This window comes from Anguilla anguilla, chromosome 1, assembly GCF_013347855.1.
Source record: "Anguilla anguilla isolate fAngAng1 chromosome 1, fAngAng1.pri, whole genome shotgun sequence".
In the NCBI taxonomy this organism is placed as follows: domain Eukaryota; kingdom Metazoa; phylum Chordata; class Actinopteri; order Anguilliformes; family Anguillidae; genus Anguilla; species Anguilla anguilla.
Window position 1 is genome coordinate 75,413,445 of NC_049201.1, and position 15,997 is coordinate 75,429,441.

The 15,997-nt window shown below is 42.2% G+C and overlaps 1 protein-coding gene across 2 annotated transcripts; it reads right to left on the bottom strand.

The window, feature by feature from the left end:
- Nucleotides 1–2,798: 2,798 nt before the first annotated feature.
- Nucleotides 2,799–14,974, bottom strand: LOC118220325 (pulmonary surfactant-associated protein B-like). Of its 2 annotated transcripts, none has more exons than XM_035404180.1 (5): nt 6,537–6,658; nt 5,972–6,051; nt 4,296–4,379; nt 3,301–3,461; nt 2,799–2,977 (listed from the first exon to the last, which is right to left on the bottom strand). In XM_035404180.1, the coding sequence occupies exons 1-5, from the start codon at nt 6,583–6,585 to the stop codon at nt 2,974–2,976; spliced, it is 378 nt and encodes a 125-aa protein (XP_035260071.1). In that variant the 5' UTR covers nt 6,586–6,658; the 3' UTR covers nt 2,799–2,973. The 2 variants fall into 2 exon arrangements, with proteins under 2 accessions (XP_035260071.1, XP_035260063.1); XM_035404172.1 differs by lacking the exons at nt 2,799–2,977; nt 3,301–3,461; nt 4,296–4,379; nt 5,972–6,051; nt 6,537–6,658 and adding exons at nt 10,781–11,020; nt 11,344–11,504; nt 12,373–12,456; nt 14,280–14,359; nt 14,847–14,974.
- Nucleotides 14,975–15,997: the final 1,023 nt, after the last annotated feature.

Consider the following 15,997-nt stretch of genomic DNA (forward strand, 5'->3'; position numbering starts at 1 on the left):
CTTCTGTACAATATATTAAATTTCCAAGCATGAGTGAGTTTCAGTTTGAATAATTCCGCACCCTCCCTTCTCCTCCCCATCGGTTCAAGTCTCGACCCGTGTACTTCTGCTGCTGCGTCACATTCTCCAGAATAAAGTTGTATTGTATTGTATCACCAAACATGATAATCTTACTTCCTACACCTAATCTTAAAGTTTTATGAGGATGATGATGAGGACAACAGTGATGAAAACAAGAAGAAAACATATTATTATTAATATAGGTGCTTGAGTGAGGCTTTATGTAAGGGTATAAGGGTTGAGTTATTCATGAAGAGGAGTGTTGCAGAGGCCATGCTCATTGACCTCAGGCTCTGGTGCATGGCGGGTGTCCCATAATGCATCTGACCAGTGGGCTGGGAGGCTGAGAAGGCCAGAAACTACTATCGCACCCAGCAGCGGTTTTGTGGTTATTTGGTTGAGGGGGAGGGCCCTGAATTCTCTCACACCCAGCCTGCTAAACTTCACATGTGCACTGTCACACAAGCATGAGGTTTGCTGCATTTCACACCCAGGAAGTTTCCACTTGAATTTTAATTTGCTTGAGTCGGAGACTGGCCTCCTCAGTGGGCCTCAGTTCCATGTTCGGTTCTGCAAGCTGGCCCGGGAAAGGCCGGAATGTTCCGTCCAGCCACAGAATTCACATCATCTCACCTTCCCCCACTGAGCCTGCAGCCCACGGAACTGCTGCTAGCAGCTCTTTAACCTCTGCTCCTGTTTGTGTGTGTGCGTGTGTGTTTCTGTGTGTGTGTGTGTGTCGTCGTAACTGCCGTCGTTAATGTAGTCAGCTGCAAAAAGATGTTCTGGAAACTTGTTTTAACTCAAGTGGAGGACATCAGACAGCAACTGAAATATATTTGGGTCCTTATGATGTATTTTATAAATGTGCACCTAAATAAAGAATTAAAATGTGTGTGTGCATGCAATTCCTCCAAAGAGAGGTCAAAGGTCCGGCCTATCAGTTGTGTGTGTGTGCATGCATTTATGGTGAAATGACAGCCAAGCATATCTATACATTTGTCTACATGTACAATTATACTGTATGTGTATCATACCTGGGAAATTTTTAAAAATTCAAAATAATTAAACACTTTATACATGGCCATTTTCAACAATGTTCGGGATTAAAAATTCTCCATTCATGGTTGCACATTTTGGTTATAGTAACAAAGTCTGAAATTTTTTGTTCACACGCTTCATGTGAAGAGTTTAGTGTTTGAGTATCTAAGTCAGGTCTGGTCATGTGCGTGTGAGCAATTAGCTGTGGTGTGAGTGTGATTAGCGTGAAGAGCCGTTTCTGTGTGTACGTGTGAAATGGTGGCTGCACTCATCCGCCCCCCACACCCCACACCCCCTCCGGGGTTTCACAGTTAAATGTGGTCACAGGCTCTGTACTTCATGTGTGCCTTGCCGTTGCTGCGATGTTGCTACAGAATTAAAAGTGCATTTCGAAAAGGAACCTGATTCCAATACTCAAATAAATCGGTCCTCATATTAATCTGACAAGTACACTTACCTTTTCCAACATTATAGGTGGCCCTGGGTTAGAATCCGCTGAGATGTTACTGGCAATGAATATTATTATTACTCTTATGCTTTTATAAAATTGGCAATGACTCCAAAAAAACTGTCAATTTTCATAAAATTATGCAGGATGGTGGGAAGATGAATGGTAACAGAAATGTCATGAGGCATCAGGCATAAATTACATTGCATTACAGGCATTTAGCCGACGCTCTTATCCAGAGCGACGTACACAACATTTTACATTGTATCCATTTATACAGCTGGATATATACTAAAGCAATTTCGGTTAAGTACCTTGCTCAAGGGTACAACGGCCGTGCCCTACCCAGGAATCGAACCTGCAACCTTTCGGTTACAAGCCCAGTTCCTTACCCACTGTGCTACACTCCGCCCGTTGATCAGAGAACGATAAAACAAGTTGGGCGAGTAACAGTATGCAAAGGTGTTGTTTTGGGTTATTTTGACCCCAGGTTCTGTAGTAGTGTGGGGTCATTTAATTGATTTCTGGGAGCAATAAATGCTCCCAGATATTAGTGTGGATTTGCTGACAGCATCCAGAACAAATTTTGTCCTTCATTTTGCTGGTGATTCAAAGACATACAATCACATGTAAGAATTTAGTTCAGAATAGTGTACTGGATATTTTGTCAAATAGATGAATCGGGATATTGCATCATTCACTGCTCGAGGGAGTCCTGTCCTGCCATGTGGACGCCAGTGGCTCGCTCTCAATGTGCATCCGTATGATTGGGTCTCCTCCGCCCCTGCTCTGCATGTCCACGGCTTCGGTGTGAAAAGAAGCATCTGGATAGCAGGTCAGTTTTTTAGAGAACCACGGATTGACTTCACTCTTCAAAGCCCACATTAGGGGTCATAGGTGCCCCCTGGTATTATTTATTTAGAATTGTGGTTGTTTAGCATTTTAAGCAAATTATAATGTGTTACAATGGAAACCCGAACAATGTTTTGTTCTTCATATTGCTGGCAATTCAAAGTCATAAATTTGCATGAAAAAATTCTGTTCTGAATATTGTTGAAAATACACGTTACTTTTTAAATTGTCAGTAATCTGTGGGAAATTGACTGGTGTCTAATGGGCTTAAGTATTGCAGGTAAAGTCCCTAACCCGGGCGTGAGAAGCTAAATGAACAGACACGCAGAGCTTTTTTTGTAATCATGCTTTATTGAGCGACAGTAGAATAGTTTCTGGAAGTAGCGCCTTTTATCTTTAGCAAGCGATGCCAGGGTCTTCATCAGTCTATGATAATGAGAAGAACTGAATGAGAAAATGCTCTGTGTGAGAGAGAGAGAGAGAGAGAGAGAGAGAGAGAGAGAGAGCTCTGCACCGTCCAGCAACTTGGGACATTTCCTCTTCCTGCCTGCTTACACTCGCCCTTGCAGTGGGCTTCACCTAGGAAGAGGGAATAAAAAGATCTTGATTCCAGGTACCATATATCCTGTGAATATTCCTAGGCCCTGAAGCTAGAATTTTATTTGCCCGAACAATACCCAATGGGACCCCTTTAAAGAGCTCTTGAGGGGTTCTTTAGTTTGGGGACTTCTTACCCCTAATATACATCAGGCAGTTTCACTTCCCTACACTTCCACTGTCCCTCTTCAGAACCTGTGTACATGGCGTGGGTGTGACAGACAGGTGTGCCTCACACAGCCGAAACACTTCCAAACAGGATTGAATGAAAAAAGAAAAGAAAGGGGTGTAAAGTCAGTCCTCACCAGCAGAGCTGAATTATTTTACAGGCGAGATGGGCCCCTTTGTGAGCCATGAGCTCGTCCACTAGTTGCATGAAGTATTTGCTGACCAGTCCCTTGCAGATGCCTCTTACAAAGAAATTCATCTGGTTGCACACATTGTGAAGCTCGTTCTCAATCACTGCCTGAAAAAAAAACCCACAAAACATTCACAGCTCAACTTAGCTCTTAACCACTGGAGACAGCTATCCATGGTGTAAAGCCTCCAAGCCTGAGTAAACACATTAAAAGCTGTATGGAATTTTATTTGCACACAAATATTAGCCAGCCTGCTAACTGGTTACAGCAGGAATAGCTGCAAAAATAGCCACTCGCTAACTGATCGGTAACAAACAAAGATCAGCATATCTAATATAGCTAGCTAGATGAGCTAACATTGATTCTGACTAAATATAAGATTTTGCTATGCCATTTGTTGTGTCTACATCTGTAGCTAATCCATTTATCACAATTGTACTGAATCATGCAAGGCTAGATTTCCTGCTTGAATCCCTGAATTCTGTCATTAAATGCCATATAACTCCCAGACATAAAAAAAACTCATATTTTGTAAGGGAAAACCATAGCCTTTGGGCTGATGGGTATTTGGGCTCAAAATAAGCTCCTTTACCACACAATTGTACATTTGGCTGCTTTGAATAAAATTCCCAAGAATCTTTAGGAGTGAGTAATTTCATATTTCACCAGCATCTAAAGTGTTAAAGTATTTACACTCCATATGAGGCCCTGGTGAGAGCTGAAACACTGACTGCAATCTCACACTGAAATGAGGTCTGATTCAGAGACACGGATTTGGCCCTGATTCTGGCTCTGTGACTCTGAATTGGCCCTGATTCTGGCTATGTGACTCTGAATTGGCCCTGATTCTGGCTGTGTGACTCTGAATTGGCCCTGATTCTGACTGATCTCTGAAGCTTTCTGCAGATAGGGTAGACCTGGTCGGATGCTAATGCCGTTACCTTGGTTCCGTTGGGGACAGCGGCCTGGACTTGCCTTATGATGAACTTGCAGATGTAACAGACGCCAGGGATTTTCTGCCGATTCTAAACAGAAGAAGAAGGAGTAGGAGGGACTTAGCTCTTTCATAACGATCATGACATTTTCGCTACTCACAGTAAATGATGAGCTAATTGGTTCAAAACTGAACCCTGATCCTGCCAGTGCAGAACGTATCCATGACTCCCGTGGAGGGCTGAGAAATATAAATTACTCTCTCAGCAACTGTCAAAATGTCTCAACAAATGTCAAAATTAGGCCAAGTTACAACAAACAATATTGGCGAATTTAGCTCACACAAATGAAACAAGCTGTATGTTATCCAGTGTTTTCTAAATTATTTCAAGCATATTTCTGCAATAACGCTCATACACTGCGATTATTATTTTAAAATTGTGCAGCAAAGTATATCCAACCAATGGCAGCCTCAGCTGGACCCAGAGGAACTATAGGAGCCTGAGCCGAGTCAAAACTACACCCCTGAAGAGCATCACAACCCCAGAGGGAAGAGCATCTATAACTACAGCAAATTCCTTTCCATCCCATTCTGGGCAGCAGTGCATTATAATGCGTAAGGAGCTGGGCTTGTAACCTACATGTAAAGGTCACAGGTTCGATTCCCCAGGAGGACACTGCCATCGTACCCTTGAGCAAGGTACTTAACCTGCAACTTTGCTTCAGTATATATCCAGCCGTATAAATGGATGCAGTGTAAAATGTTGTGTAAGTCGCTAGGGATAAGAGCGTCTGAAAAATTCCTGTAATGTAATGGATTAACAGGGATATTTAAATAAAAATTCAGAATAAGTCAGCAAGCAACCCTGGGCATTAAGAAGCTGGCACACTGAGATGCCGTTGGAAAGTAATTTTCCATAAAACAATCATTTGTTTTTGCATAAAATGTCCATATTATTCTATATATAATACTTGTGTGTGTGTGTGTGTGGGGGGGGGGGGTTATAGATTAAAGATTAAACATTTGTTTGGTAAAAGAAATGGTAGAATGAGGTGTTTTTTAAGGATTGTTTAATCGAGTCTGATTTAAAAGTATCATTGAGAGTAGTAAAATCATGACAGTGGAAAACACATTTTTCATACATGTTCACAATCTACAATACTCATATGAATTGTATCTGGAAATATAGCCCTGTGTGTGCGTTGGGTTGCTAACCACTTAGTTGTTAGCAATTTGCTTTTTAAAATTACGAATATTTTTTTAGATCATAAAAAATGGGTAAAAATTATTATTAACAAACAAACAACCAAAATATTCTGAAGGCCATTCAATTCTCCCACCGGCAGTCTATTTTTTATTTTTATTTTTTGATCTGCAAGTCCCAAAAATGGTGAGAAATTTACCATCATCCAAATGCCAAAAAATAAATAAATAAATGCAAAATAACCCAAGTTTGGGGCTGTATTGTGCGGACATGTGAAATTCTGTCTGTTTACTTGCAGAAAGACACAGAAGTTAATGTTCTTAAGGGGCTGAGAGTCTGTGGTCATTGCAGTTATTTCTGTGGGAAACCCTGAAAAGCGCCAAGCTCTCGGTGCTGTATAAGTATGGACCATGCTCCGCCAAGGCGTAAGTTGGCGGATGGCATACCTGCCATCCCGATTCATAGATCCAAATGCTCACCTTCACCAGAGTTTGGAGAGCCAGACCATCCTCCGTCTCGGAGAATCCCTCATCGTGGGAATGGCCGGGTGGTATGCAAGCTGTCAATGAGCAGAACGAAGAGTGTTTACTGAAGAGTGAGCTCTTTCACAGTTTCAGTGCAAATGGGAAGAATGGCTTCCCTACGTGGACCCCTCTGCATTAATATCAAAACTGAGATATTTTTACTCTTGCCCTGCACTTAGGGGTAAATGCAGATATTTTTGCCCTGCAGGGGCTAAATTAAGCTCATCCAATGTCAGGTTTTTTGCTAATCTATGATGATCTCTTGGGGTTTCACCAAACAAGAGGACCAGTGTGGAATCAATGCACTATCGCTTCAGTCCCCACAACCAAAGGAAAACTTCACGGGTGCAGGAGGGCTATACAGACAGAAATGTACTATACATGACAATCTAATGTCAGTGTTCCATGTTTATTCCCATTTTGATTGGTGGAGCTCACGGTCAGAGTTCTGACCTGTAAGCCTTCTGTGTGAAACCCTGTTTAGCATGTAACCATGTTACAGAAGAGGGGGACGGCTCACCTGCGTAGACCAGCAGAAAGCAGAGGATGATGGGAGACTTCATCTTCATGCCGTTCTCACAGGTGATCTCGACAGTGATGCTGTTATGAGATACTGTCGTTCTGGATAAGAGCGTCTGCCAAATGCCTGTAATGATACTGCCACTGGTGCTGATTTTTATAGTTCCTAAACGCTCTGACATCACTCAGTCAGATGTGCCCACTTTACCACACACACCCGCTCGCCACAATGGATAACCATTTTAGAGCCGCGTTTCCACCGCAGGAACTTTACCCCGGAACCAGGAACCTTTTGAGGAACTCAGTGCGTTTCCACCGCAGGGTCTAAATTTAGTTCCTGGGGCTTTATTTTACCCCCCAAAAGGTTCCTGCTCGGGGGGAGCGATATAGCTCAGGAGGTAAGACCGATTGTCTGGCAGTCGGAGGGTTGCCGGTTCAAACCCCGCCCTGGGCATGTCGAAGTGTCCTTGAGCAAGACACCTAACCCCTAACCTCTAACTGCTCTGGCGAATGAGAGGCATCAATCGTAAAGCGCTTTGGATAAATGCAGTCCATTTACTTTCCGAAAGTACAGGAACCTTTTTGGTGGAGCTTGCAGCGCTGAACATTTCTGATTGGTCGAGTACTCGCAGCATTTTTTTGTATTTATTTTCCGCCATTAGCCTACCCGCCATGTTTGAAAATATGCAGCCGCAAACCAATTTATTTTCATAATAACTTCAAATCAAATTTGTATGTTATGCGGCGCAGTAGCCTAGTTTTGGTTATAGCCTGCCAACGTCTTGAAATTATAACGTGTGCTCTTCTGTTCTTTTCTTGCTTTAGTATTCGTTTTATAAAATGCTAAGCATTTGTGCTGGAACAGCATATTACGTAGGCTACCAAAACATTCAAACGGATTAATTCGGTTGCTGAATATTTTCTTCCGGATTTTCTTTGTTAGCCCGTTGTAATTGACTCAAAACGTTTGATACAGTTATGTGAGGTATGCGGTAGTTCTGTGTAATTAACATTGGTGATACAGTAAAAGCAAACTGGAAATCACCTTCTGCACTTTTTGTCAGGGTAAAATAACAGGTTAATTCTAGTAATCGTCCCTTTAGCTTTTTCAGACTACCGTAATTTTAATCAATTTTACTGTCATTTTTCAATTCCACGAAAAGAACAGGAAGACTATGGACTAATTTATGGTGCATGGTTCGCATCTGGAGGGCACACTTCGCTGCTCGGCTAGCAGTAACTTCGAAGGAAAGCAAACGGTGGCTGTACCACTACTAATTTAAATTTTCACGCAAGTCCGAGTTTTCGTTCTATTCTTGTCATTTTACGATTAGCCTATATGGAATTGACGACGAGAAAGTAATCAAACAGCAAATTGTTTACAATGTGTGCATGTTTTCTGCCAGGTATACATATAAATGTGAATGCATTCTGTTGCTTCGGATGTCAAGACATGAAAATCAATAAATAAAAAGTAACCATATATAGTCATTGTTGGTAACCCGTTGTATATAAGTGGAATAAACCCCTCTGGGCTGTCCCGGTTATTAGAAAATAATGTAGGCTACTTCTGTGGTAGTATGGGGTTACAGAAGAAATCATATGACAGATGGACCGACGACAACATCGCTTTTTCATACGTCAGTGGGCTAATTTGCCTAATCTTCGCGGGACTTTAGACCGCGGTGGAAACGCAGACAACCATGGGCTGAAGGAACCTTTTAGTTCCTGGTAAAGTAGTTCCTGGGACTAAAAGTTCCGGGTAATTTTGGTGGAAACGCGGCTTAGGTTATAAATCACGCTCACAGTCGATAGAGCACACAAAAAAATGGTCAGTGCAAAACATTTCACACGGATAGAATACCCTTTATCCAAAGATGGCAAGAAGTAATTTTTTTGTAAGAAATATGATTGAATATTGATGCATGCATACATTTATATTGTGAGCTCCATTATATTTGGGACACAGACATATTTTTCTTTATTTGGCTCTGTACTTCACAGTTTTTGTAACAAAACTATTCACTTGTGCTAAAAGTGCCCATTCTAAGCTTTTATTTAAGCGTATTTTATACATTATAGTTTCCCCATGTGAAAATGACAGCACTTTTTATAAATAAGTCCCCATCATAATGTTTGGGACAAATGGATGCGCATGTCTCTGTGCGCGCGTGTGAATATGACTCCTCTACTCCTGCTCGGTGTGCATTGTTTTCTGTTCGCCTATGTACAAGTTACTGGTACGTTAGTTAACTTAAGCCATCTTTACACAGAGCATTAACCCCGGGGAATAGGTGGAGCACAGCCGGGTCTGATTTCTGTGATTCTCTGATTTCTTGAATCTTTTACCGCTACTGTGAACACTGGAGCCCCCCAGGGCTGTGTGCTGAGCCCACTGTTGTACACACTGTTAACTCACCACTGTGTCGCTATACACCAGAGCAATCACATCATCAAGTATGCTGATGACACCACAGTCGTGGGGCTCATCACCAACAACGACGAATCCGCCTACAGGGACGAGGTGAGACAGTTTGAGATCTGGTGCAGAGACAACAACCTCTCTCTGAATGTCGACAAGACAAAGGAGATGATTGTCAATTTCAGGAGGGCCGGAGTGACTCACTCTCCCGCACAGGTCAATGGTACAACTGTGGAGACAGTACACAGTTTTAAGTTCTTGGGGGTGCACATCACAGACAATCTCTCTTGGAGCCAGCACACCTCCTCCTTAGTGAAGAAGGCACAACAACGCCTGTACTTCCTAAGAAGGCTAAAGAGAGCTGGGCTGTGCACATCTATTCTCTCCAGGTTCTACAGGTGTACCATAGAGTCCATACCGACTTGCTGCATTACTGTTTGGCATGGGAACCGTTCAGCTGCAGACAGGAAGGCCCAGTACATCACCGGAACCAGTTTCCCCACCATCATGGACATTTACACAGAAAGGTGTAAAAGAAAACCCTGCAGCATCATGAAGGACTCCTTGCACCCGTTTCAAGGACTGTTTGACCCGCTGCCTTCTGGAAGAAGGCAAAGGTGTATCAAGACCAGAACCACCAGGTTCAAAAACAGCTTTTTTCCACAGGCTGTTGGTCTCCTGAACTGTCCTACCTGAAGGTTTTTTTTTAGACTTACATAAGCACTTCAGCACTTTAACAGTCAGACACTCTGCTGTTTTATTTACACTCCATCTTAATACCTATCTTATGTAAGAAAGGGGAAGTGAACACTTTTTTATATAAGAAAGGAAGAGGGCTTGCAAATAATGGTGTAAAATCTGGGCAGAAAATGGGAAACAATGATATATGGGAAAGAGTCAAGTAAAATGATATAAGCATGTGGGAAAGGCCAAGCTAAAGCTCCATAACAGGAGGAGCTAAGTGTTCGACCACAGGGGAGTTCAGTGTGTCTTGTCTGTGTTTTGTGTGTGTTTTGTTTGTCTTTGTGAGTGTCTTGTGGAGTGCTTGTTTGTATTTGATATGCGCAGATCAGCCCGGGTTCTTGCATGGAATCTTTGAATCACCTGCAATAAGTCCAGTTACATCAGACTCTGTGCAGTGTATATTTTGAAGAAGCATTCAACCGTGTGAGGAGAACCCCCAGGGCTTCTGGCCCAGGCTGGGGCCTGTTTTCCCACAAACGGCGTTAGAAATTGATCATCACTAATTCTACCCCGGGTCTGCTACAGCATTTTAACCCGGCTCGGCAGTGTAAAGACGGCTTTCGTGGCACAAAACAGCGCCACTGCTTAGTAGCCTTGTTAGCTTTGAAGGTAGCTAACAAAGCACTGTCGCTAGCTAGGTAGCTGCCAACTTGTGATACGGTGAAGCCACGTTACATTTGGTTCAATTCGGAAATTCAAATTCATCTTTGCACTAGGCCTTCCATGCAGGCCTTTTTATAGTTCACCTGCTTTAGCTAACTACTTAGCTTGCAGTGCTTTAGTCAGCAGGCTGTCTAATGCAGATCCTACGTGGAAAAGCGCATAGTTACTCATGCTTAGCATTGTATCTAATATATAAATATTTCCCTTGTTGTCATTTGTTATTATCATAAATAATTGTCATAATTCAGTGTAAATATGATGTGTTGCAATTCTGTTCTGAATATTGTTGAAAATACACGTTACTTTTTAAATTGTCAGTAATCTGTGGGAAATTGACTGGTGTCTAATGGGCTTAAGTATTGCAGGTAAAGTCCGTAACCCGGGCGTGAGAAGCTAAATGAACAGACACGCAGAGCTTTTTTTGTAATCATGCTTTATTGAGCGACAGTAGAATAGTTTCTGGAAGTAGCGCCTTTTATCTTAAGCAAGTGATGCCAGGGTCTGCTTAAGCCTTTAATTATGAGAAGAACCGAATGAGAAAATGCTCTGTGTGGGAGACAGAGAGAGAGAGAGAGAGAGAGAGAGAGAGAGAGAGAGAGAGTTCTGCACTTTTCCTCTTCCTGCCTGCTCACACTCGCCCTTGCAGTGGGCTCCACCTAGGAAGAGGGAATAAAAAGATCTTGATTCCAGGTACCGTATATCCTGTGAATATTCCTAGGACCTGAAGCCAGAATTGTATTTGCCTGAACAATACCCTATGGGACCCCTTTACAGAGCTCTTGAGGGATTCATTAGTTTGGGGACTTCTTACCCCTAATATACATCAGGCAGTTTCACTTCCCTACACTTCCACTGTCCCGCTTCAGAACCTGTGTACATGGTGTGGGTGTGACAGACAGGTGTGCCTCACACAGCCGAAACGCTTCCAAACAGGATTGAATGAAAAAAGAAAAGAAAGGAGTATAAAGTCAATCCTCACCAGCAGAGATGAATTTTTTTACAGGCTTGACGGGGCCCATCGGGAGTCATGAGCTCGTCCACTAGTTGCATGAAGTATTTGCTGACCACTCCCTTGCAGATGCTTCTTACAAAGAAATTCATCGTGTTGCACACATTGTGAAGCGCGCTCTCAATCGCTGCCTGAAAAAAAAAAACCCCACAAAACACTCACAGTTCAACTTAGCTCTTAACCACTGGAGACAGCTATCCATGGTGTAAAGCCTCCAAGCCTGTGTAAACACGTTAAAAGCTGTATGGAATTTTGTTTGCCCACAAATATTAGCCAGCCTGTTAACTGGTTACAGCAGGAATAGCTGCAAAAATAGCTACTCGCTAACTGATTGGTAACAAACAAGGATCAGCATATCTGATATAGCTAGCTAGAAGAGCTAACATTGATTCTGACTAAATATAAGATTTTGCTATGTCATTTGTTGTGTCTACATCTGTAGCTAATCCCTTTATCACAATTGTACTGAACCATGCAAGGCTAGATTTCCTGCTTGAATCCCTGTATTCTGTCATTAAATGCTATATAACTCCCAGACATAAAAAAACTCATATTTAGTATGGGAAAACCATAGCCTTTGGGCTGATGGGTATTTGGGCTCAAAATAAGCTCCTTTACCACACAATTGTACATTTGGCTGCTTTTAATAAAATTCCCAAGAATCTTTAGGAGTGAGTAATTTCATATTTCACCAGCATCTAAAGTGTTAAAGTATTTACACTCCATATGAGGCCCTGGTGAGAGCTGAAACACTGACTGCAAACTCACACTGAAATGAGGTCTGATTCAGAGACTCGGATTTGGCCCTGATTCTGGCTCTGTGACTCTGAATTGGCCCTGATTCTGGCTCTGTGACTCTGAATTGGCCCTGATTCTGGCTCTGTGACTCTGAATTGGCCCTGATTCTGGCTGTGTGACTCTGAATTGGCCCTGATTCTGACTGATATCAGAGAGCTTTCTGCAGGTATGGTAGACCTGGTCGGATGCTAATGCCGTTACCTTGGATCCGTTGGTGACAGAGGCCTTGACTTTCCTCATGATTAGCTTGCAGAGGTAACAGACGCCAGGGATTTTCTGCCCATTCTAAACAGAAGAAGAAGGAGTAGGAGGGATTTAACTCTTTCATAACGATCATGACATTTTTGCCACTCACAGTAAATGATGAGCTAATTGGTTCAAAACTGAACCCTGATCCTGCCAGTGCAGAATGTATCCATGACTCCCGTGGAGGCCTGAGACATGATTGGTCAGAGCATTGGCCAGAGAAAAAGGGTTTCAATTCCTGGGTAGCGTTGAGCTAGGTACTTAACCTGCATTGCTTCAGTACACATTCAGCTGTATAAATGGATACAATGTAAAAATGTTAAAAAAAAAAACAGTTATGTAAGTCGCTCTGGATAATAGCGTCTGCTAAATGCCTGTAATAATGTAAACTGCATTATGTATCTCTGGGTAAATTACTATCTCAGCAAAACATGCAAAAATGTCAAAATTAGGCCAAGTTACAACAAACAATATTGGCTAATTTAGCTCACACAAATGAAACAAGCTGTATGTTATCCAGTGTTTTCTAAATTATTTCAAGCATATTTCTGCAATAAAGCTCATACACTGCGATTATTATTTTAAAATTGTGCAGCAAAGTATATCCAACCAATGGCAGACTCAGCTGGATCCAGAGGAACTACAGGAGCCTGAGCCGAGTCAAAACTACACCCCTGAAGAGCATCACAACCCCAGAGGGAAGAGCATCTATAACTACAGCACATTCCTTTCCATCCCATTCTGGGCAGCAGTGCATTATAATGCGTAAGGAGCTGGGCTTGTAACCTACATGTAAAGGTCACAGGTTCGATTCCCCGGTAGGACACTGCCATCGTACCCTTGAGCAAGGTACTTAACCTGCAACATTGCTTCAGTATATATCCAGCCGTATAAATGGATGCAAATGTAAATGCTATGTAAAAAGTTGTGTAAGTCGCTAGGGATAAGAGCGTCTGCTAAATTCCTGTAATGTAATGTAATGGATTAACAGGGATATTTAAATAAAAATTCAGAATAAGTCAGCAAGTAACCCTGGGCATTAAAAAGCTGGCACACTGAGATGTCCTTGGAAAGTCATTTTCCATAAAACAATAATTTGTTGTTGCATAAAATGTCCATATTTTTATATGTATAATACTTGTGGGGGGGGGGGGGAGATTATGTTTATAGATTAAAGATTAAACATTTGTTTCGTAAAAGAAATGGTAGAATGACGTATACAATTCCGAATAGAGGCTGTGCTTTTTAAGGATTGTTTAATCGAGTCTGATTTAAAAGTATCATTGAGAGTAGTAAAATCAGTGGAAAACCCCATTTTCCTACATGTTCACAATCTACAATACTCATGTGAATTGTAGCTGGAAATATAGCCCTGTGTGTGCGTTGGGTTGCTAACCACTTAGTTGTTAGCAATTTGCTTTTTAAAATTGAATATTTTTTTAAATCATAAAAAATGGGTAAAAATTATTATTAACAAACAAACAACCAAAATATTCTGAAGGCCATTCATTTCTCCCACTGGCATTCTATTTTATATTTTTATTTTTTGATCTGCAAGTCCCAAAAATGGTGAGAAATTTACCATCATCCAAATGCCAAAAAATAAATAAATAAACGCTAAATAACCCAAGTTTGGGGCTTTATTGTGGGGACATGTGAAATTCTGTCTGTTTACTTGCGGTAAGACACAGAAGTTAATGTTCTTAAGGGGCTGAGAGTCTGTGGTCATTGCAGTTACTTCTGTAGGAAACCCTGAAATGCGCCAACCTCTCGGTGCTGTATAAGTGTGCGCCATGCTCCGCCAAGGCGTAAGTTGGCGGATGGCATACCTGCCATCCCGATTCATAGATCCAAATGCTCACCTTCACCAGAGTTTGGAGAGCCAGACCATCCTCCGTCTCGGAGAATCCCTCATCGTGGGAATGGCCAGATGGTATGGAAGCTGTCAATGAGCAGAACGAAGAGTGTTTACTGAAGAGTGAGCTCTTTCGCAGTTTCAGTGTAACTGGGAAGAATGGCTTCCCTACGTGGTCCCCTCTGCATTAATATCAAAACTGAGATATTTTTACTCTTGCCCTGCACTTAGGGGTAAATGCAGATATTTTTGCCCTGCAGGGGCTAAATTAAGCTCATCCAATGTCAGGTTTTTTGCTAATCTATGATGACATCTCTTGGGGTTTCACCAAACAAGAGGACCAGTGTGGAATCAATGCACTATCACTGCAGTCCCCATAACCAATGGAAAACTTCACAGGTGCAGGGGGGCTATATAGACAGAAATGTACTATACATGACAATCTAATATCAGTGTTCCATGTTTATTCTCATTTTGATTGGTGGAGCTCACGGTCAGAGTTCTGACCTGTAAGCCTTCTGTGTGAAACCCTGTTTAGCATGTAACCATGTTACAGAAGAGGAGGACGACTCACCTGCGTGGACCAGCAGAAAGCAGAGGATGATGGAAGGCTTCATCTTCATGCCGTTCTCACAGGTGATCTCGACAGTGATACTGTTATGAGATACTGTCGTTCTGGATAAGAGCGTCTGCCAAATGCCTGTAATGATACTGCCACTGGTGCTGATTTTTATAGTTCCTCAACGCTGTGACATCACTCGGTCAGATGTGCCCACTTTACCAGACACACCCGCTCGCCACAATGGATAACCATTTTAGGTTATAGATCACGCTCACAGTCGATAGAGCACACAAAAAAATGGTCAGTGCAAAACATTTCACACCGATAGAATACCCTTCATCCAAAGATGGCAAGAAGTAATTTTTTTGTAAGAAATATGATTGAATATTGATGCATGCATAAATTTCGATTGTGAGCTCCATTATATTTGGGACACAGACATATTTTTCTTTATTTGGCTCTGTACTTCACAGTTTTTGTAACAAAACTATTCACTTGTGCTAAAAGTGCCCATTCTAAGCTTTTATTTAAGCGTATTTTATACATTTTAGTTTCCCCATGTGAAAATGACAGCACTTTTTATAAATAAGTCCCCATCATAATGTTTGGGACAAATGGACGCGCATGTCTCTGTATGAATATGACTCCTCTACTCCTGCTCGGTGTGCATTGTTTTCTGTTTGCCTATGTACAAGTTACTGGTACGTTAGTTAACTTAAGCCATCTTTACACAGAGCATTAACCCCGGGGAATAGGTGGAGCACAGCCGGGTCTGATTTCTGTGATTCTCTGATTTCATGAATCTTTTACCGCTACTGTGAACACTGCAGCCCCCCAGGGCTGTGTGCTGAACCCACTGTTGTACACACTGTTAACTCACCACTGTGTCGCTATACACCAGAGCAATCACATCCGCCTACAGGGACGAGGTGAGAAGGTTTGAGATCTGGTGCAGAGACAACAACCTCTCTCTGAATGTCGACAAGACAAAGGAGATGATTGTCAATTTCAGGAGGGCCGGAGTGACTCACTCTCCCGCACAGGTCAATGGTACAACTGTGGAGACAGTACACAGTTTTAAGTTCTTGGGGGTGCACATCACAGACAATCTCTCTTGGAGCCAGCACACCTCCTCCTTAGTGAAGAAGGCACAACAACGCCTG

Bases quoted from the DNA above. Each gene is read 5' to 3' on its own strand.
- LOC118220325 (XM_035404172.1), bottom strand. From the start codon at position 14,895: ATGAAGATGAAGCCTTCCATCATCCTCTGCTTTCTGCTGGTCCACGCA. The intron at 14,360-14,846 runs GTGAGTCGTCCT...GCTCATTGACAG, and splicing joins CTTTCTGCTGGTCCACGCAG to CTTCCATACCATCTGGCCAT. The intron at 11,021-11,343 runs GTGAGGATTGAC...CCCTCTTCCTAG, and splicing joins AAAAAAATTCATCTCTGCTG to GTGGAGCCCACTGCAAGGGC.